We start from the raw sequence: 21,889 nt of genomic DNA on the forward strand, positions 1-21,889 counted from the left end.
TAAACTTTATTAAACAGCTGCAAACATGGAAAAACATGACAAGCTATTGTTTCCCGAAGTCCTCCATTATTACACTTTTAGGGGTACGTTCACACGTACAAAACCTGCTGCAGATGTCATCATGTGGTTTGATGCTGTGCTCTACTATTTGTATGGATTTAACAACAGTGTTTTCTAAACAATGTGGGGGAGATTGATCAAAACCTGTCTGGAGAAAAAATTGCCCACAGCAACCAATCATATTGCTTCTTTCATTTTTCAGAGGCCATTTTCAGAAATGAAAGAAGCACTTTGGTTGCTATGGGCAATTCAGCAATTTTTCCTCTGGACAGGTTTTGATAAATCTCCCCCTGTGTCCCCAAATGCTGCAAAACTACAACACCCAGCATGCCGTACGCTGGACGTTGTAAATTTGCAACAGCTGTTTTTAGCTCAGAAATTCTACTGCAGCAGAGTCCCATTGATTTATACTGTGCACACGGCAGAATCCCGTTACCAGCATCTGCAGAAAGCATAGACATGTCTATTCTTTCTGCAGATTCCACTCAGCAATGCTTTGCCATCTATGAGACAGCACATTTCAGAGTGGTCCTTCCACCCGTCGGAACATTCAAATATGCAAAATGTCCGCCCATGTTTTATAGTCTGACATCCTGCACATTTTTGGCAGTGTGAACATGGCCTTAGGCTCTATGCACACATCGGAATCTCCACCTAGATGCACTCTGGGCGGTGATTCCGAGGGTGGCTGGCACTGACTGGATGAGTCGGCTACGACCGCGTGGACATTGCCCGCCACCAAAGCCGGCATTTCACTCTGCCCTGTATTCTGCCAAAAGAATGAATATGATCATTTTTCTGGCAGATGAATTTTTGTGGCAGAGCTAAATTCTGTAGTGGAATCCCATCTACAGCAATGGGACTATGCAGCACCATATTTACCAAGCAGGATTTCTCCGCTCAGAAATTCCGTAGTGTGCATGGGCCCTAGGGGCACATTCACACGATAACATTTAAATACTAAAATACACAGGAGGGGAGATTAGGGGACAGAAATGGCTGTGACACACGGGAGCGATGGGGAGACACTAATGACTGTGACATGTGACACAGGCAAAGATGAGGGGGCAGTAATGACTGACACACGGGGGAGATGAAGGGATAGAAATTACTGTGACACACGGAGGAGATGAGGGAACACTAATGACTGAAACACATGGGGGGGAGATAAGGGGGACAATAATGACTGACGGACAGTGGGTATATGAGGGGACAGTAATGGCTGACATACAGTAAATTCTTGAAGGAAATATATCACGCTGAAAAACTTAGGGGATAAGTTTTAAATCGCGGAGGCGGTTGTCTAACTGCTGGGACCCCCACGATCTCCTGCACTGGGCCCCGGCTCTCCCCATGAGATAACTGGATGGGGTACCTAGGCCGCCAGCTCGTGCTGGGGTCGTGACGTCCTGTTCCCGGAGAGATCAGGGGTCCCATATAGGAGATCGTTCTGCCCACCCCTGGATGTTGGGCAGAATGGGGGGAGAAGATCGAGGCCGGTACCTGGGGGAGAAGATGCGTGGGGACCGCCGATCGTCGCTGGAGACTGCGGAGATCTCGGCGCAGGTAGGGAAACGACGGGGGGAGGAAGGGGGCAGTAAGCGATATTTACTACTGCCCTTCCTAGCGGGCACCAAACTGCAACTCCCAGCATGCTGGGAGTTGTAGTTTTGCAACATCTGGAGGGTCACAGTTTGGAGGCCAAAGTTACAGTGGTGCCCAAACAGTAGCCCTCCAGATGTTGCCAAACTACAACTCTCAGCATGTCTAGACTGCCCAGGCATGCTGGGAGTTGTAGTTCTGTAACATCTGTCCCTTTAGATTTTGCAATTTTCATGACATTTTTGAAAATTGCTTCTCTACTTTGAAGCCCTCTAATTTTTTCAAAAAGTAAAAATATGTCCATTTTATGATGCCAACATAAAGTGGACATATTGTATTTGTGAATAAAAATAAAACATTTTTGGAATATCCATTTTCCTTACAAGCAGAGAGCTTCAAAGTTAGAAAAATGCTAAATTTTCAAAATTTTCATGACATTTTGGGATTTTTCACCAAAAAAGGATGCAAGTAACGACGAAAATTTACCACCAAAATAAAGTAGAATATGTCTCGAAAAAACAATCTCAGAATCAGAATAATCGGTAAAAGCATCTTAGAGTTATTAATGCTTAAAGTGGCGGTGGTCTGAATTGCGAAAAAGGGCTCAGTCCTTAAAGGAGTACTCTAGTGCAGAGTATTCGTGCTCCATCCTGCCCGGGCTGCAAAATAAATGAAAATGAACCATCACTCACCTCCCTGGGTTCCCGCGGAGCGCCACTACAGCTAATCTGTCCTCCGGTCCATCTCCTTCATACTTCCGGGTGTAACGAAGTGTCACATGGCGCTCAGCCTATCGCCGGCCAAGGCAGAAGATCACGGCGGCCGGCAATAGGCTGAGTGCCATGTGACGCTTCGTTACACCCGGAAGTAACGAAGGGCTGCGTCCTTAAAGGAGTACTCCGGCGCGCACTTTTTTCCTTTTATCCCGTCCGGGCTGCAAAATAAAAGAAAACACACTTTCTCTTACCTGCCAACGAGCCCCCGAAGCTCCGGTACAGGTGTTCGGTCCCCGGGTTGTATTCTTCTTACTTCCTGTTAGCCCGGCACGTCACACGGAGCTTCAGCCTATCACCGGCCGCAGGGATGTCCTGCCTCAGCTGGTGATAGGCTGAAGCTCCGTGTGACGTGCCGGACTAACAGGAAGTAAGAAGAATACAGTCCGGGGACCGAACACCTGTACCGGAGTGTACCGGAGCTCCGGGGGCTCGTTGGCAGGTAAGAGAAAGTGTGTTTTCTTTTATTTTGCAGAAAAAAGTGCGTGCCGGAGTACTCCTTTAAGGGGTTAAGGACCAGGCCAATTTTATTTTTGCATTTTCGTTTTTTCCTCCCCGCCTTCTAAAATCCAAAACTCTTTTATATTTCCATCTACAGACCCATATAAGGGCTTATTTTTACATGACCAATTGTACTTTGTAATGAAACCTCTCATTTTACCATAAAATGTACGGCGAACCCCAACAAATATTTTTTTAGGGAGGAAATTTAAATGGAAGCAACAATTTTGCACATTTTGGAGGGTTTCGTTTTCATACTGTACAATTTATGGTAAAAATGACATGAGTTCTTTATTCTGTAGGTCAATACAATTAAAATGATACCCATGGCTAGATACTTTTATAATTTAGTACTGCTTAAAAAAAATCTAAAACTTTTTGTACCAAATCATTAATCTAAAAATCGCCCTATTTTGAGCACCTATAACTTTTTAATTTTTCCGTATATAGGGAGGTATGAGCAGGGGCGGACTGACAGGCCGGTCCAATCGGCCCTCGTCCGAAGGCCCAGACGGGGAAAGGGCCCGCTGTCCGCCGCCTGCCACATGAAATAAAAATGTTATCTATTTGCCCGGCACACACCCGGGCCCGGCACACACCCGGACCCGGGCCCAGCACACACCCGGACCCGGGCCCAGCACACACCCGGACCCGGAGAACGGTGCTGCTGGCTGCTGTTTGGCATCTCTCAAACAGCCACGGCAGCCCTGTAAGAGAACTGCAGTGGCTGCCTGGGAGATGCGCTTTGAACTCCGGCGTGTCGCTGCAGCGCGTGAGGTCACGTCGGAGGCCACGTCGGAGCTTACTGTGCGCCCGCCGCCCTGCTCGCTCGTTCTCTCGTACAGGGCCCACTTGTCCTCAGGTACGGAACCCCGCTTTTCCTCAGTGTACGGAGCCCCACTTGTCCTCAGTGTACAGGGCCCCACTTGTCCTCAGTGTACAGGGCCCCGCTTGTCCTCAGTGTACAGGGCCCAGCTTGTCCTCAGTGTACAGGGCCCCTCTTGTCCTCAGTGTACAGGGCCCCGCTTGTCCTCAGTGTACAGGGCCCCACTTGTCCTCAGTGTAATGGGCCCCTCTTGTCCTCAGTGTACAGGGCCCCGCTTGTCCTCAGTGTACAGGGCCTCACTTGTCCTCAGTGTACAGAGCCCCTCTTGTCCTCAGTGTACTGGGCCCCGCTTGTCCTCAGTGTACAGAGCCCCGCTTGTCCTCAGTGTACAGAGCCCACTTATCCTCAGTGTACAGGGCCCCGCTTGTCCTCAGTGTACAGGGCCCCGCTTGTCCTCAGTGTATAGGGCCCCGCTTGTCCTCAGTGTACAGAACCCCGCTTGTCCTCAGTGTACAGAGCCCCGCTTGTCCTCAGTGTACAGAGCCCCTCTTGTCCTCCGTGTACAGGGCCCTGCTTGTCCTCAATGTACAGCGCCCTGCTTTTCCTCGGTGTACAGGGCCCCGCCTGTCCTAGGTGTACAGAGCCCCGCTTGTCCTCGGTGTACAGATCCCTGCCTGTCCTCGGTATACAGATCCCTGCCTGTCCTCGGTGTACAAAGCCCCGCCTGTCCTTGGTGTACTGATCCCCGCCTGTCCTCGGTGTACAGAGCCCCTCTTGTCCTCAGTGTACAGGGCCCCGTTTGTCCTCAGTGTACAGGGCCCCGCTTGTCCTCAGTGTACAGGGCCCCGCTTGTCCTCAGTGTACAGAGCCCTGCTTGTCCTCAGTGTACAGATCCCTGCCTGTCCTCGGTGTACAGATCCCCGCCTGTCCTCTGTGTACAGAGCCCTGCCTGTCCTCAGTATACAGAGCCCTGCTTCTCCTCGGTGTACAGATCCCTGCCTGTCCTCAGTGTACAGAGCCCTGCTTTTCCTCAGTGTACGGAGCCCCGCTTGTCCTCAGTGTACAGGGCCCCGCTTGTCCTCAGTGTACAGGGCCCCGCTTGTCCTCAGTGTACAGGGCCCCACTTGTCCTCGGTGTACAGGGCCCCACTTGTCCTCAGTGTACAGAGCCCCGCTTGTCCTCAGTGTACAGAGCCCCGCTTGTCCTCAGTGTACAGAGCCCTGTTTGTCCTCAGTGTACAGAGCCCTGCTCGCCCTCAGTGTACTGAGCCCACTTGTCCTCAGATACGGAACCCCACTTGTCCTCAGTGTACAGGGCCCCTCTTGTCCTCAGTGTACAGAGCCCCACTTGTCCTCAGTGTACAGAGCCCTCTTGTCCTCAGTGTACAGAGCCCACTTGTCCTCAGTGTACAGGGCCCCGCTTGTCCTCAGTGTACAGGGCCCCGCTTGTCCTCAGTGTACAGAGCCCCGCCTCTGTACACTGAGGACAAGCGGGGCTCTGTACACTGAGGATAAGCGGAACTCTGTACACTGTGTACAGAGCCCCGCCTGTCCTCGGTGTACAGAGCCCTGCCTGTCCTCGGTGTACAGGGCCCTGCCTGTCCTCGGGGTACAGAGCCCTGCTTGTCCTCGGTGTACAGATCCCTGCCTGTTCTTGGTATACAGATCCCCGCCTGTCCTCGGTGTACAGAGCCCCGCCTGTCCTCGGTGTACAGATCCCTGCCTGTCCTCGGTGTACAGAGCCCCTCTTGTCCTCAGTGTACAGGGCCCCGCTTGTCCTCAGTGTACGGAGCCGTGCTTGTCCTCAGTGTACAGGGTCCCCCTTGTCCTCAGTGTACAGGGCCCCGCTTGTCCTCAGTGTACAGGGCCCCGCTTGTCCTCAGTGTACAGGGCCCCGCTTGTCCTCAGTGTACAGGGCCCCGCTTGTCCTCAGTGTACAGAGCCCTGCCTGTCCTCTGTGTACAGATCCCTGCCTGTGCTTGGTGTACAGATCCCTGCCTGTCCTCGGTGTACAGATCCCCGCCTGTCCTCAGTGTACAGAGCCCTGCTTGTCCTCAATATACAGAGCCCTGCTTGTCCTCGGTGTACAGATCCCTGCTTGTCCTCGGTGTACAGAGCCCTGCTTGTCCTCAGTGTATAGAGCCCTGCTTGTCCTCGGTGTACAGATCCCCGCCTGTCCTCGGTGTACAGAGCCCTGCTTGTCCTCAATATACAGAGCCCTGCTTGTCCTCGGTGTACAGATCCCTGCTTGTCCTTGGTGTACAGAGCCCTGCTTGTCCTCAGTGTACAGAACCCTGCTTGTCCTCGGTGTACAGATCCCCGCCTGTCCTCGGTGTACAGAGCCCTGCCGAAGAAGTGCCCTGATCTCGCTGCCAGCTTTCTCAGTCGGCATCTGCATGGACACATAACCAGGCTAGCCTGGCCTGGTAGGTGGCTTATGAATTGTATAGTCGTATGTATCTTCTACCTGCCTTTCACCGCTCCCTACATGATGGAACAGTCTGACTTAGTTATATGTGAAATATAACTTATATCTCTGACTGTGCCATCATGTAGGGGGCAGTAAAAGGCAGATAGAAGATGGAGTAGGCTTCCCAGCAGCACAGAGTATTTCAGAAAGTCTGCCTCACTACAGTTCCCTCCAGAAATAATCTGTGCTGCTGTGCTATTTCTGTAATAAATCTAAGAGGCCTCACCCAAGCAGGAGACAAAAAAGGTAAAGTGTGTGGCTTATCAATGGACTAGTTGCTATTTTCTACCTTCCTCTTACCGCTCACTATATGATGGCACAGTCAGAGATGAGTTATATATCTGACTGTGCCATCATGTAGTGAGTGGTGAAAGGCAGGTACTCCTGTGAAAAACTTTTTTTTTTTTTAAATCAACTGGTACCAGAAAGTTAAACAGATATTTAAATTATTTCTATTAAAATGTTATAATCCTTTCAGTACTTATTAGCATCTGTATACTACAGAACAATTTCTTTTCTATTTGGGATTTCTTTTCTGTCACGACCACAGTGCTCTCTGCTGACACCTCTGTCCATTTTAGGAACTGTCCAGAGCAGAAGAAAATCACCATAGCAAACAAATGCTGCACTGGTCATTTCCCAAAATGGACAGAGATGTCAGCAGAGAGCACTGTGGTCGTGACAGAAAAGAAATCCCAAATAGAAGAGAATTTCCTCTGTAGTATACAGCAGCTAATAGGTACTGGAAGGATTAAGAATTTTTAATAGAAGTAATTTACAAATCTGTTTAACTTTCTGGCACCAGTTGATTTAAAAAATAAGTTTTCCACCGGAGTACCCCTTTAAAGGTGAGTGGAGGCTAAAGCCAAGTTGAACTGGGTATCACAGAAAGAGATCCCAAGTTGGCACAAAAAGGAGGAGTTCAGTGTTTTAACTCCTTGGAGACGGAGCCCATTATAACCCTAAGGACGGGAGCATTTTTTGCAATTCTGACCACTGTCACTGTAAGCATTAATAACTCTGGGATGCTTTTACTTTTCATTCTGATTCCGAGATAGTTTTTTCGTGACATATTCTACTTTATGTTAGTGGTAAATTTTTGTCGATACTTGCATCATTTCTTGGTGAAAAATTCCAAAATTTTATGAAAAAATTGAAAATTTTGCATTTTCCTAACTTTGAAGCTCTCTGCTTGTAAGGAAAATAAACATTCTAAATAAATAATATTTTGATTCACATATACAATATGTTTACTTTATGTTTGCATCATAAAATTGACATGTTTTTACTTTTGGAAGACATCAGAGGGCTTCAAAGTTCAGCAGCAATTTTCCAATGTTTCACAAAATTTTCAATATTGGAATTTTTTAGGGGCCAGTTCAGTTTTGAAGTTTATTTGAAGGGCCTTCATATTAGAAATACCCCATAAATTACCCCATTATAAAAACTGCACCCCTCAAAGTATTCAAAATGACATTCAGTAAGTTTTTTAACCCTTTAGGTGTTTCACAGGAATAGCAGCAAAGTGAAGGAGAAAATTCAAAATCTTAATTTCTTACACGCGCATGTTCTTGTAGACCCAGTTTTTGAAATTTTACAAGGGGTAAAAGGAGAAAGAGCCCCCCAAAATTTGTAACCCAATTTCTCTCGAGTATGGAAATACCTCATATGTGTATGTCAAGTGTTTGGTGGGCGCAGTAGAGGGCTCAGAAGGGAAGGAGCGACAATGGGATTTTGGAGAGTGAGTTTTGCTGAAATGGTTTTTGGGGGCATGTCACATTTAGGAAGCCCCTATGGTGCCAGAACAGCAAAAAAAAACCCACATGGCATACTATTTTGGAAACTACACCCCTCAAGGCACGTAACAAGGGGTCTGGTGAGCCTTAACACCCCACAGGTGTTTGACGACTTCGTTAAATTCGGATGTGTGAATGAAAAAAAAAAAATTTTCACTAAAGTGCAGTTTTTTCCCCAAATTTACCATTTCTACAAAGGGTAATGGGAGAAAAATCCCCCCAAAATTTGTAACGCAATTTCTCCCCAGTACGGAGATACCCCATATGTGGCCCTAAACTGTTGCCTTGAAATACGACAGGGCTCTGAAGTGAGAGAGCGCCATGCGCATTTGTGGCCTGAATAAGGAATTTGCAATAGTGGTGGACCCGGTTACAAGGATGGGGCTTGTCTCCACCAAAACCCTACAGCAGTGTTTCCCAAACAGGGTGCCTCTAGCTGTTGCAAGACTCCCAGCCTGCCAGGACAGTCTATGGCTGTCCGGCAACACTGGGAGTTGTGGTTTTGCCACAGCTGGAGGCGCCGTTTAGGAAACACTTCCGTATGAGACGTTTTTCATTTTTATTGGGGGGGGGGGGCGACGTGTAAGGGGGTGTATGTGTAGTGTTTAACCTTTTATTATTTGTTAGTGTAGTGTTTTTAGGGTGCATTCACACAGGCAGGGGTTCACAGTAAGTTTCCTTGAAGGAAACCCACTGTAAACCCACTGTAACTCAGCAGGCATCCCGGTCCGATCACCGCCCGGCGAGCGGCAGCAGTGATCGGAAATGCCGAGGGCGTATGGATACGCCCTCCATCCTTAAGTGACGGGACGTGAGCGCGTATGCATACGCCCTTCGTCCCTAAGGAGTTAAGGCACTTGGGGGGAGATTCATCAAAACCGGTCCAGAAGAAAAGTTGCTGAGTTGCCCATAGCAACCAATCAGATAATTTCTTTCATTTTTGAAAAGGCCTCTGAAAAATGAGAGAAGCAATTTGACTGGTTGCTATGGGCAACTGGACAACTTTTCCTCTGCACAAGTTTTGATAAATCTCCCCCTTGGTGTAGTTAAGGTAATTGGCATTGCCATATCTCAAAGTACCCCATAGCTTCAAGCACACTGCACCCCCTATTCCTTTCTATGGCAAATATTCATATGCATACTGGGCGGGAATAGGGGCGGAACAGAGGTGGGGCCAGGGCTGGAGTCTTGCTGGGGGCCCTTGCTTTATTTGATCTGGGGGCCCTGGGTGGTGTCAGTCCGCCCCTGGGTATGAGGGCTCATATTTTGTGTCATCATCTGTACTTGTTATCGATACCACATTTGCATATATAAAACTTTTAAATAATTTTTTACACATTTTTTTGGGAATAAAATGTGACAAAAAAGCTGATTTTTTTGACTTTTTTAATTTTTTTACGTTCACGCCGTTCACCGTACGGGATCATTAACATTATGGGCCTCATTTACTAAGCTGAAACCGGCCAGTTTTGAAACCGACCAGTTTTTGTCTGCGCCAGTGTGCGCCTGAAAAATCCGGGAAACCCCCCAAAAGGGGCGTGGTCTGCCACAAAAGGGGCGTGTGTGTCACAAAAGGGGCGTGGTTTCACAACCCGACCGATTTACTATGGAATTCACAGAAAATCCTGTGGGTAAATGGCTGGAAATATCGACCTAGAAAAAGGTGGTCAGAAAATGTTCCCGACTTTTCCCAATAGTAAATAGAGAGGAATCCTGAATGTCTGAAACAACTTTTCCCACTAGTAAAAACCCGAAACTCTTAGTAAATGAGGCCCTATATTTTGATAGTTTGGACATTTACGCACGCGGCGATACCAAATATGTTTATGGGAAAAAAATTCACGCTTTTTGGGGGTAAAATGGGGAAAAACTGACAATTTTCATTTCTATTGGGGGAGTGGATTTTTTTTACACTTTTTATATCCCCATAGGGGAATATCTATAGCAATCGTTTGATTGCTAATACTGTTCAGTGCTATGCATAGGACATAGAACTGATCAGTGTTATCAATCATCTTCTGCTCTGGTCTGCTCAACCAGAGCAGAAGACCCCTGGAGACGGCTGGAGGCAGGTGAGGGGACTTCCAGCCGCCATGCTGGAACGCCACGTCTAAAGTGAAAGTAAATCATTGGCGGTTAGTTGGGGCTGTTCGGGATGTCCGCGGTGAAATCGCGGCATCCTGAACAGCTGTGACACAGCAGGAGGGTCCTTTACCTTGCCTCCTTGTGTCTGATCGGTGAATGACTGCTCAGTGCCTGAGATCCAGGCATGAGCAGTCAAGCGGCAGAATCATTGATCAATGGTTTCCTATGAGAAACCATTGATCAATGTAAAAGATCAGTGTGTGCAGTGTTATAGCCCCCTATGGGAGCTATAACACTGCAAAAAAAAAAAAACTGGAAAAAAAAAGTGAATAAAGATCATTTAACCCTTTCCCTAATAAAAGTTTGAATCACCCCCCTTTTCCCATTTAAAAATAAACATATGTGGTATCGCCGCATGCAGAAATGTCCGAATTATAAAAATATATCGTTAATTAAACTGCACGGTCAGTGGCGTACGCGCAAAAAATGAGCCCTCATACCGCCTCATACACAGAAAAATAAAAAAAGTTATAGGGGTCAGAAGATGACAATTTTAAACGTATACATTTTCCTGCATGTAGTTATGATTTTTTCAGAAGTACGACAAAATCAAACCTACATAAGTAGGGTATCATTTTAATTGTATGGACCTACAGAATAAAGAGAAGGTGTCAATTTCCTCCTATCTCTCTGGCCGCTCCTTTAGTGTCTCATTTTCTGGCTCTACTTCTTCTCCTCTTCCCCTTGCTGTCGGGGTTCCCCAGGGATCGGTCCTGGGTCCTCTACTCTTTTCACTCTACACATCTCCCATTGGAAAAACAATCAGTAGATTTGGTTTCCAGTACCACCACTATGCTGATGACACCCAACTCTATACCTCCTCCGCCAACATCACCCCTGCACTCCTACAGATTACCAGTGACTGTCTCTCTGCCGTCTCAGACATCCTCTTTATATCTGAAACTAAATCTTTCTAAAACAGAACTTTATCTCCATCAACTGATACTGTACCTAACCCCATAGGCGTGCGCACGGGGTGTGCCGGGTGTGCCTGGGCACACCCTAATCAAGCCCAGGCTCCCGTCACATTCGGGACATCCAGGGAGCGTAGGAACCGGGGGGACACATCCCCCCCCAGAAAATCATGCAGGGGGACAGATCATGGGGGAAATCCCCCCCAGTTGTGCACGCAGACTTTGCTGTATTATATGCTCCCTGGGTCTTTTTAACCCAGGGAGGCATTCATAGCTGGTCACTCACGGCGAAGCTTCTGGAATGCGTGCGCACACAGTTCAGAGAAGGCCGTGACCTCTTCCCAGATGCAGGCGCCGATGATGTCAGTCATCAGCGCCTGCACTGTGGAGAAGAGAGAACGCGGCCCGGCTCTTCTGGAGATCGCTGCGTGGGACTAGGTGAGATTTTTTTGTTATTTTCTTCGGTACTCTCTGGGATGGGGAATCGTGTGGGGTGGTGACCGAGGGGGAGGGAGGGGGGTTTAGGGCAAATGTGGCTTTTAGTCACAATACACAGTGTTACTTCACACTTACTCTACTGGACCCTTTTCACATAGACACGCTATAATGCAGTTACTTCTGTGAATGTTTATTACTGCTCTGTATTTTGCAGTCCAATTATATGTTAATTAATGTCCTTTGTATGTTTAGTTCACAAATAGAGCAACTGATGGAGTGCACTTCATACAATCAATCAATTATAGATGCAGAGCCTCTAGTGCAGTGGTCTCCAACCTGCGGACCTTCAGATGTTGCAAAACTTCAACTCCCATCATGCCCGGACAGCCAACGGCTGTCAGGGCATGCTGGGAGTTGTAGTTTTACAACATCTGGAGGTCCGTAGGTTGAAGACCACTGCTCTAGTGTTATTCAAAGTGAATATATAATTAGGTGTTACTGTTTTTTTGTGTAAACTGCGCATTCATAAACATAAGGTGCATAACTTTGCCTTGATGTCAGGACCCTTCTTGTATAATTGCACAAAGTCCTGTGTATTACATCGGGTCCCTATATTAGCACCAGGTTATGTATTCACTGTTCACTTTATTGCAAATGTCCCAACACTGCACTATTGCACTAGTGCCCGTCACTCCATTTCCTAATCCACACATGTACACACCTTCCTTTGTTACGCATTGGCTGCAGATTGTATAACACTATGCCATTGCACTTAGCTGTTTCCTAGGTAGTGGTAGCTGGTTTCAAGTATTTGGGCTCTGTTCACATTGCCATAGGCGATCCTACGTGTTTCATCCGCTTCAATTAATCAGGGATCACATTGTAGCGTGTATTCTTCTAATATCGCTTCACGGGCCACCAATGACGGGCACAAATGCAATAGCGCAGTGTTGGGACATTTGCAATAAAGTGAACAGTGAATACATTACCTGGTGCTAATATAGGGACCCGATGTAATACACAGGACTTTGTGCAATTATACAAGAAAGGTCCTGACATCAAGGCAAAGTTATGCACTTTATGTTTATGAATGCACAGTTTACAAAAATGTGAAACAGTAACACCTAATTAAATATGCACTTTGAATAACACTAGAGGCTATGCATCTATAATTGTATGAAATGACTCTATCAATTGCTCAATTTGTGAACTAAACATACAAAGGACATTAACTCATATATAATTGGACTGCAAAATAAAAAGCAGTAATAAGCATTCACAGAAGTAACTGCATAATAGCGTGTCTATGTGAAAAGGGTCCAGTAGAGTAAGTGTGAAGTAACATTGTGTATTGCGATCTGACTTTGCCTACATGCTATCTACCTAGCTATCAACTAACAATCCACCTAGCTATCAACTGACCTAGCTAGCTAAAAACCAACCTACATACCTTATAGACACTGATTTGAATAGGGACCTTCCATATGATAAGATATACCTTTTATTAAGTTCCATTTAAATATTGACTTACACTACAAAATAAACAGGCTGTCACCTATGGTTTAGCACACATTTATCATATTGCACTTGAGTATACGTAGTCTCTCAGGATAAACTCCATATAAAGTGAAAAAACTGTGTATAAAAACACACAAAATATATATACACAAAGAATTCCAACGGGAGGTATGGTCCAGGTTTATCTTCTATTCTGTTCTCACTATCGATCAGAGCTGAGGTTTTTTTTGTTACATGACATAAATTCCTTTTATGTATTAATGTTCTCATTTATGCCACTGTTCACATGTAACTCTGTTTATTTACTGTATCTGACTACATTTATTCCGGGGATAAAGGAATTTATGTCATGTACAGAACAGAAGATAAACCTGGAGCATACCTCCTGTTGGAATTTTTTGTGTGTATATTTTGTGTGTTTTTATACACAGTTTTTGCACTTTATATTGAGTTTATTCTGAGAGACTACTTATACTCAAGTGCAATAAGATAAATGTGTGCTAATCCATAGGTGACCGGTGGCAGCCTGTATATTTTGTAGTGTAAGTCGATATTTTATTGGAACGTAATAAAAGGTATATTTTATTGTATGGAAGGTCCCTATTCAAATCAGTGTCTATATTATTAATGTACTGGGAGACCCATCATTTTAACCTGAAAAGTGTTAATTCCTTCCTGCCAATCTAGCTAACAACCTACCTACCTGGTTTCCTACTTCCCTGGCTATCTAACTACCTGGCTACCTACATAGCAAGCTGGCTACTTGCCTACCTAACTGGCTATCTAGCAACCTGAATATCTACCTACCTAACTATCCATCTACCTAATTACCTGGCTACCTACCTAGCTATCTATCTACCTAGCAACCTAACTACATGGCTGCCGTGCTAGCTAACAACCTACCTAGCTAATTGCCTACCTGGCTACCTAGCTAGCTACCCACCTATGTTGCTAATAACCAACCTTGCTACCTACCTAGCTATCTACCTAGCAACCTAACTACCTACCTGTATGGCTATCTACTTAGCTAGCTAACAATCTACCTAGACACTTAACAAGCTATCTAGCTAACAACCAACCTAGCTATGAACATACCTAGCTACTGACATAGTTGCAACCTACCCATGTAGGTTGCAACTAGCTACCTACTTACCTGCCTACCTATCTAGCTAGCTAACAACCTACCTACTTTCAGACGTATTTATCTAATAAGGGGGTCAATGGTGGGGGATAGGCCTACTTAATGGGGTACCTACTATCCTTATTATGAGAGGGCATTGCACTGGAAAAATGCAGAGTCAAACATGTTTTTCCTGCAGATGCTAAAGAGACGGTTTTTACCTGGAAGAAGTTGACATGTCAGTCTGATCCAGATGCACAAGAAAAGGAAAGAGGACATCGCTGATCAGAAATTATGTTACCTGTGAGTCCCTAGAAGTAACTATAATCCCCTATATGGTATACCGATCCTTTGTACAGCTGGTATCTACCTTTATATGATCCTGGACACAATTACTTATATGGTATACAGGTCCTGCAACAAAGTCCAAGACCACAGCACCAAAAATTATGAACTGATACGTGCAAAAGAGCTGTAGTTTATTGGTTCCCCAAAAGTTTTTTTTGAGGAACCAATAAATAATAGCTCTTTTTTTCCAATTTTGGTGCTGTGGTCTTGGACTTTCTTGCATGTTTGGTATCCGGATTGGCTATCTGGATGACTACGGGGACAATGGATTTATCTAGTGCTGTCTTATCTGTTTATGTATGTGAGCATGCAAGCAAGAGTGTATTTGTGTGTTTGTATATGTGTGTGTGTGTATGTATATATATATATATATTATATATATACGCATGCGTGCGGCGTGAGTTTGTGCTTTAGGGTGCACACCCTAATGCAATAGGCTGCGTACGCCTATTCCTAACCCTGACATTTCCATCTCGGTATGTGGTACTACCATAACTCCCGGGCAGCAGGCTCGCTGTCTTGGAGTTATACTTGACTCTGATCTGTCTTTCACTCCCCATATTCAGTCTCTTTCACGTTCTTGTCACCTGCATCTCAAAAACATTTCCAGAATCCGCCCGTTTCTCACTACTGAAACTGCTAAAACTCTCTCTTGCTTTGATTCACTCCCGCATCGACTACTGTAACTCTTTACTAATAGGCCTTCTCCAAACTCTCTCCTCTTCAGTCCATCCTTAATGCCACAGCCAGACTCATCTTCCTCTCCAGCCGCTACACCGACGCCTCCTCCCTGTGCCAGTCACTACACTGGTTACCAATTCAGTCCAGAATACAGTACAAAATCCTCAGTCTCACACACAAAGCTCTCCACAATGCTGCACCTCCCTACATCTCCTCTCTCATCTCTGTCTACCATCCTACACGTTCTCTCCGATCTGCTAATGATCTCACACTAACATCTTCTATAATCAGAACTTCTCACTCCCATCTCCAAGACTTCACTCTTGGCTGCACCGGGTCTCTGGAATGCTATCCCTCAAACCCTCAGACTCAACAACAACATCCATAGTTTCAAATGTGGCCTAAAAACACATCTCTTCAGACAGGCCTATAACATTCTTTAATTGGCCTCAACATATCCTCAACATATCCCAACACCTCTTGTTTGAATAGTTATTGTGTAATATTATGTCTGATACTTGTCTTTGTTTGTACCCCATAATTGTAAGCGCTGCGGAATCTGTAGGCGCTATATAAATTAATTAATTAATTTTTACAGAAAAATGTACTGTGTAGAAACGGAAAAAGTGGTGTGTTTTTTTCAATTTTGTCTCCCAATGATTTTTTTTCTGTTTCACCGTAGATTTTTGGGTAAAATGACTGACGTCATTCCAAATAGAATTGGTGGCGTAAAAAATAAGCCATCATATGGATTTTTAGGTGCAAAATTTAAAGAGTTATGATTTTTTAAAGGTAAAAAGAGGAAAAAAAGAAAATGCAAAAACAGAAAAACCTCGAGTCCTTAAGGGGTTAAAAACGGCTATTTCTGGCCTACAGAGAGCCTCAGAAGGGGCCTTGCTGTAACACACATAGAGTGTGTGCTGGGTTAGGAAAGAATACTGTTATTCAGTATGACATGCAGATCAGAGGCGTCGCTATAAGAATTACTGTTGCAGAGCGCCACAATGACAAAGCCTGCAGAGCGGCACAATAACAAAGCCTGTAAGGTGGCATCAGTATGAGGAGAGCATATAGTGGCTGAATGACACAGCGTGGAGGTGGCAGAAACATGAGGAGACCATATAGCCTCAATAGGGGCGTAGAAGACTTTGCCTTGTTCTAACATGCATAGGGAGTGTGTGAGAAATGAGTGTTAGTGAAATAATACTGTTATTCAGTATGACATGCAGATTACAGACATCACTATTAGTATCACTGCCACAGAGCATCTGGATGTAGCAGCAGGGAGACCATATGGCATCAAAATTGAAGATAATAAAGAAAATTTGTATGTAATTTTTATTTTATTTAATTTGAATTTATTTTAATTTTTTAAATACCCATTCTGGTGAACATCGAGCTGGCAGTCCTCCGCCTGGCGAGATACCACCTGTTCCAGACCCTGCCTTTCAGCCTTTCCTCCTCTTCCTCCTCCAGTTCAGCCCCCTCAGGGCTCATGTGGCCGTGAGATGTAGGCGCCACGTCTCCAGTGCCCTGACCAGCCATGGTTTCCAACACATGTTGTAAGAAATGAAGCAGTGGAATGACGTTGTTCATCCCGTAATCCTGGCGAATGACTAGTAATGTGGCTTCCTCAAAGGGCCTGAGCAAACGGCAGGTGTCACCTATGAGCTGCCACTGTCCGCTTGGATCATCAAGAAATCGGTGATGAATTTTCTCTGTTCGTATAGTTGGTCCAACATATGGAGGGTGTAATTCCAATGTGTGGCAACGTCGCAAATCAGACTATGTTGGGGGATACCTGTCACGATGCCGGCTGGCAGGTAGTGGATCCTCTGTGCCGGAGAGGGATTGGCGTGGACCGTGCTAGTGGATCGGTTCTAAGTCACTACTGGTTTTCACCAGAGCCCGCCGCAAAGCGGGATGGTCTTGCTGCGGCGGTAGTGACCAGGTCGTATCCACTAGCAACGGCTCACCTCTCTGGCTGCTGAAGATAGGCGCGGTACAAGGGAGTAGACAGAAGCAAGGTCGGACGTAGCAGAAGGTCGGGGCAGGCAGCAAGGATCGTAGTCAGGGGCAACGGCAGGAGGTCTGGAACACAGGCTAGGAACACACAAGGAAACGCTTTCACTGGCACGATGGCAACAAGATCCGGCAAGGAAGTGCAGGGGAAGTGAGGTGATATAGGGAAGTGCACAGGTGATCAGACTAATTGGAACCACTGCGCCAATCAGCGGCGCAGTGGCCCTTTAAATCGCAAAGACCCGGCGCGCGCGCGCCCTAAGGAGCGGGGCCGCGCGCGCCGGGACAGGACCGACGGAGAGCGAGTCAGGTACGGGAGCCGGGGTGCGCATCGCGAGCGGGCGCCACCCGCATCGCGAATCGCATCCCGGCTGGAGGCGGTATCGCAGCGCCCCGGGTCAGTGGATCTGACCGGAGCGCTGCAGTGAGGAGAGTGTAGCGAGCGCTCCAGGGAGGAGCGGGGACCCGGAGCGCTCGGCGTAACAGTACCCCCCCCCTTGGGTCTCCCCCTCTTCTTAGAGCCTGAGAACCTGAGGAGCAGACTTTTGTCTAGGATATTGTCCTCAGGTTCCCAGGATCTCTCTTCTGGACCACAACCCTCCCAATCCACTAAAAAAAAGGTTTTCCCTCTGACCTTTTTGGATGCCAGAATCTCTTTGACGGAGAAGATGTCCGAGGAGCCGGAAACAGGAGTGGGAGGAACAGATTTGGGAGAGAAACGGTTGATGATAAGTGGTTTAAGAAGAGAAACGTGAAAGGCATTAGGAATACGAAGAGAAGGAGGAAGAAGAAGTTTGTAAGAGACAGGATTAATCTGGCACAAAATTTTGAAAGGACCAAGATAGCGTGGTCCCAACTTGTAGCTAGGGACACGGAAGCGGACATATTTAGCGGAGAGCCATACCTTGTCTCCAGGGGAAAAAATGGGAGGAGCTCTTCTTTTCTTATCCGCGAACTTCTTCATGCGTGATGAAGCCTGTAAGAGAGAATTTTGGGTCTCTCTCCATATGATGGAAAGGTCACGAGAAATTTCATCCACAGCGGGCAGACCAGAGGGCAAGGGGGTAGGGAGGGGGGGAAGAGGGTGACGGCCGTACACCACGAAAAATGGGGATTTGGAGGAAGATTCAGAGACTCTGAAGTTATACGAGAATTCGGCCCATGGAAGGAGATCTGCCCAGTCATCCTGGCGGGAGGAAACAAAATGTCGTAAATAATCACCCAAGACCTGGTTAATTCTTTCTACTTGTCCATTGGATTGAGGATGATATGCAGAAGAAAAATTTAATTTAATCTTGAGTTGTTTACAGAGAGCCCTCCAGAATTTAGACACGAATTGGACGCCTCTATCCGAGACGATCTGCGTAGGCAACCCGTGAAGACGAAAAATGTGTACAAAAAATTGTTTAGCCAACTGAGGCGCTGAAGGAAGACCAGGAAGAGGGATGAAATGTGCCATTTTGGAGAATCGATCAACGACCACCCAAATAACAGTGTTGCCACGGGAAGGGGGTAAATCAGTAATAAAATCCATACCAATCAGAGACCAAGGCTGTTCGGGGACAGGCAGGGGATGAAGAAAACCAGCGGGCTTCTGGCGAGGAGTCTTATCCCGGGCACAGATAGTGCAGGCTCGCACAAAGTCCACAACATCCGTCTCCAGAGTCGGCCACCAATAGAAGCGAGAGATGAGTTGCACAGATTTCTTGATGCCCACATGACCTGCGAGATGGGAGGAATGACCCCATTTGAGGATTCCGAGGCGTTGGCGTGGAGAAACAAAGGTCTTTCCTGGAGGAGTTTGCCTGATGGAGGCTGGAGAAGTGGAAATCAGGCAGTCAGGAGGAATGATGTGTTGCGGAGAGAGTTCAACTTCAGAAGCATCCGAGGAACGAGAGAGAGCATCGGCCCTAATGTTCTTATCGGCAGGCCGAAAGTGAATCTCAAAATTAAATCGGGCAAAGAACAGAGACCACCTGGCCTGGCGAGGATTCAGCCGTTGGGCAGACTGGAGGTAGGAGAGGTTCTTGTGATCGGTGTAAATAATAACTGGAAATCTTGATCCCTCCAGCAGATGCCTCCATTCCTCAAGTGCTAATTTGATGGCTAGAAGCTCTCGATCCCCGATGGAGTAGTTCCTCTCCGCCGGAGAGAAGGTCCTAGAAAAAAAACCACAAGTAACAGCATGCCCGGAAGAATTTTTTTGTAGAAGAACAGCTCCAGCTCCCACTGAGGAGGCATCAACCTCCAATAGGAAGGGTTTGGAAGGGTCAGGTCTGGAGAGCACGGGAGCCGAAGAAAAGGCAGACTTGAGCCGTTTAAAGGCGTCTTCCGCTTGAGGAGGCCAAGACTTGGGATCGGCATTTTTTTTGGTTAAAGCCACGATAGGAGCCACAACGGTAGAAAAATGTGGAATAAATTGCCTGTAATAATTGGCGAACCCCAAAAAGCGTTGGATAGCACGGAGTCCGGAGGGGCGTGGCCAATCTAAGACGGCAGAGAGTTTGTCTGGATCCATTTGTAGTCCCTGGCCAGAGACCAAGTATCCTAGGAAAGGAAGAGATTGGCATTCAAACAGACATTTCTCAATTTTGGCATAGAGTTGATTGTCACGAAGTCTCTGAAGAACCATACGGACATGCTGGCGGTGTTCTTCTAGATTGGCAGAAAAAATCAGGATATCGTCCAGATATACAACAACACAGGAGTATAAAAGATCACGAAAAATTTCATTAACAAAGTCTTGGAAGACGGCAGGGGCGTTGCACAGGCCAAAGGGCATGACCAGATACTCAAAGTGTCCATCTCTGGTGTTAAATGCCGTTTTCCATTCATCCCCCTCTCTGATGCGGATGAGATTATAAGCACCTCTTAAGTCCAGTTTGGTAAAGATGTGGGCACCTTGGAGGCGATCAAAGAGTTCAGAGATGAGGGGTAGGGGGTAGCGGTTCTTAACCGTGATTTTATTAAGACCGCGGTAGTCAATGCAAGGGCGTAGGGAGCCATCTTTTTTGGACACAAAGAAAAATCCGGCTCCGGCAGGAGAGGAGGATTTACGGATAAAGCCCTTTTTTAAATTTTCCTGGACGTATTCAGACATGGCAAGAGTCTCTGGGGCGGACAGAGGATAAATTCTGCCCCGGGGTGGAGTAGTGCCCGGGAGGAGGTCGATAGGACAATCATAAGGCCTGTGAGGAGGTAGAGTCTCAGCTTGTTTTTTGCAAAAAACATCCGCAAAGTCCATATAGGCCTTAGGGAGACCGGTTACTGGAGGAACCACAGAGTCACGGCAAGGGTTACTGGGAACCGGTTTTAGGCAGTCCTTGGAACAAGAGGGCCCCCAACTCTTGATCTCCCCAGTGGACCAATCCAGGGTTGGGGAATGAAGTTGAAGCCAGGGAAGTCCAAGGAGAATTTCAGAAGTGCAATTGGGGAGGACCAAAAGTTCAATCCTCTCGTGATGAGATCCGATGCACATTAGAAGGGGCTCCGTGCGGAAACGTATGGTACAGTCCAATCTTTCATTGTTTACACAATTGATGTAGAGGGGTCTGGCGAGACTGGTCACTGGGATGTTGAACCTGTTGACGAGAGAGGCCAAAATAAAATTTCCTGCAGATCCGGAGTCCAAGAAGGCCATAGTAGAGAAGGAGAAGGCAGAGGCAGACATCCGCACAGGCACAGTAAGACGTGGAGAAGCAGAGTAGACATCAAGGACTGTCTCACCTTTGTGCGGAGTCAGCGTACGTCTTTCCAGGCGGGGAGGACGGATAGGACAATCCCTCAGGAAGTGTTCGGTACTAGCACAGTACAGGCAGAGATTCTCCATGCGGCGTCGTGTCCTCTCTTGAGGTGTCAGGCGAGACCGGTCGACCTGCATAGCCTCCACAGCGGGAGGCACAGGAACGGATTGCAGGGGACCAGAGGAGAGAGGAGCCGAGGAGAAGAAACGCCTCGTGCGAACAGAGTCCATATCCTGGCGGAGCTCCTGACGCCTTTCGGAAAAACGCATGTCAATGCGAGTGGCTAGGTGAATGAGTTCATGTAGATTAGCAGGGATTTCTCATGCGGCCAGAACATCTTTAATGTTGCTGGATAGGCCTTTTTTAAAGGTCGCGCAGAGGGCCTCATTATTCCAGGATAATTCTGAAGCAAGAGTACGGAATTGTACGGCATACTCGCCAACGGAAGAATTACCCTGGACCAGGTTCAACAGGGCAGTCTCAGCAGAAGAGGCTCGGGCAGGTTCCTCAAAGACACTTCGGATTTCCGAGAAGAAGGAGTGTACAGAGGCAGTGACGGGGTCATTGCGGTCCCAGAGCGGTGTGGCCCAAGACAGGGCTTTTCCAGACAGAAGGCTGACTACGAAAGCCACCTTAGACCTTTCAGTGGGAAACTGGTCCGACATCATCTCCAAGTGCAGGGAACATTGGGAAAGAAAGCCACGGCAAAACTTAGAGTCCCCATCAAATTTATCCGGCAAGGATAGGCGTAGACCAGAAGCGGCCACTCGCTGCGGAGGAGGTGCAGGAGCTGGCGGAGGAGATGATTGCTGAAGCTGTGGTAGTAACTGCTGTAGCATAACGGTCAGTTGAGACAGCTGTTGGCCTTGTTGCGCTATCTGTTGTGACTGCTGGGCGACCACCGTGGTGAGGTCAGCGACAACTGGCAGAGGA

At 47.0% G+C, this 21,889-nt stretch overlaps 1 protein-coding gene across 2 annotated transcripts in view; it reads left to right on the forward strand.

Annotated features, from left to right (window-relative positions):
- The first annotated feature begins 10 nt into the window (after positions 1-10).
- GMNN (geminin DNA replication inhibitor) overlaps positions 11-21,889 on the forward strand; it is a 49,255-nt gene continuing 27,376 nt past the window's right edge. For both annotated transcript variants that reach the window (XM_056521313.1, XM_056521314.1), the window contains exon 1: positions 11-83. In XM_056521313.1, the coding sequence (XP_056377288.1) occupies positions 26-83 (58 nt within the window). In that variant the 5' untranslated portion in view covers positions 11-25. The remainder of the gene's footprint in view (positions 84-21,889) is intronic.

Source organism: Hyla sarda, chromosome 5, assembly GCF_029499605.1.
Source record: "Hyla sarda isolate aHylSar1 chromosome 5, aHylSar1.hap1, whole genome shotgun sequence".
Classification (NCBI taxonomy): domain Eukaryota; kingdom Metazoa; phylum Chordata; class Amphibia; order Anura; family Hylidae; genus Hyla; species Hyla sarda.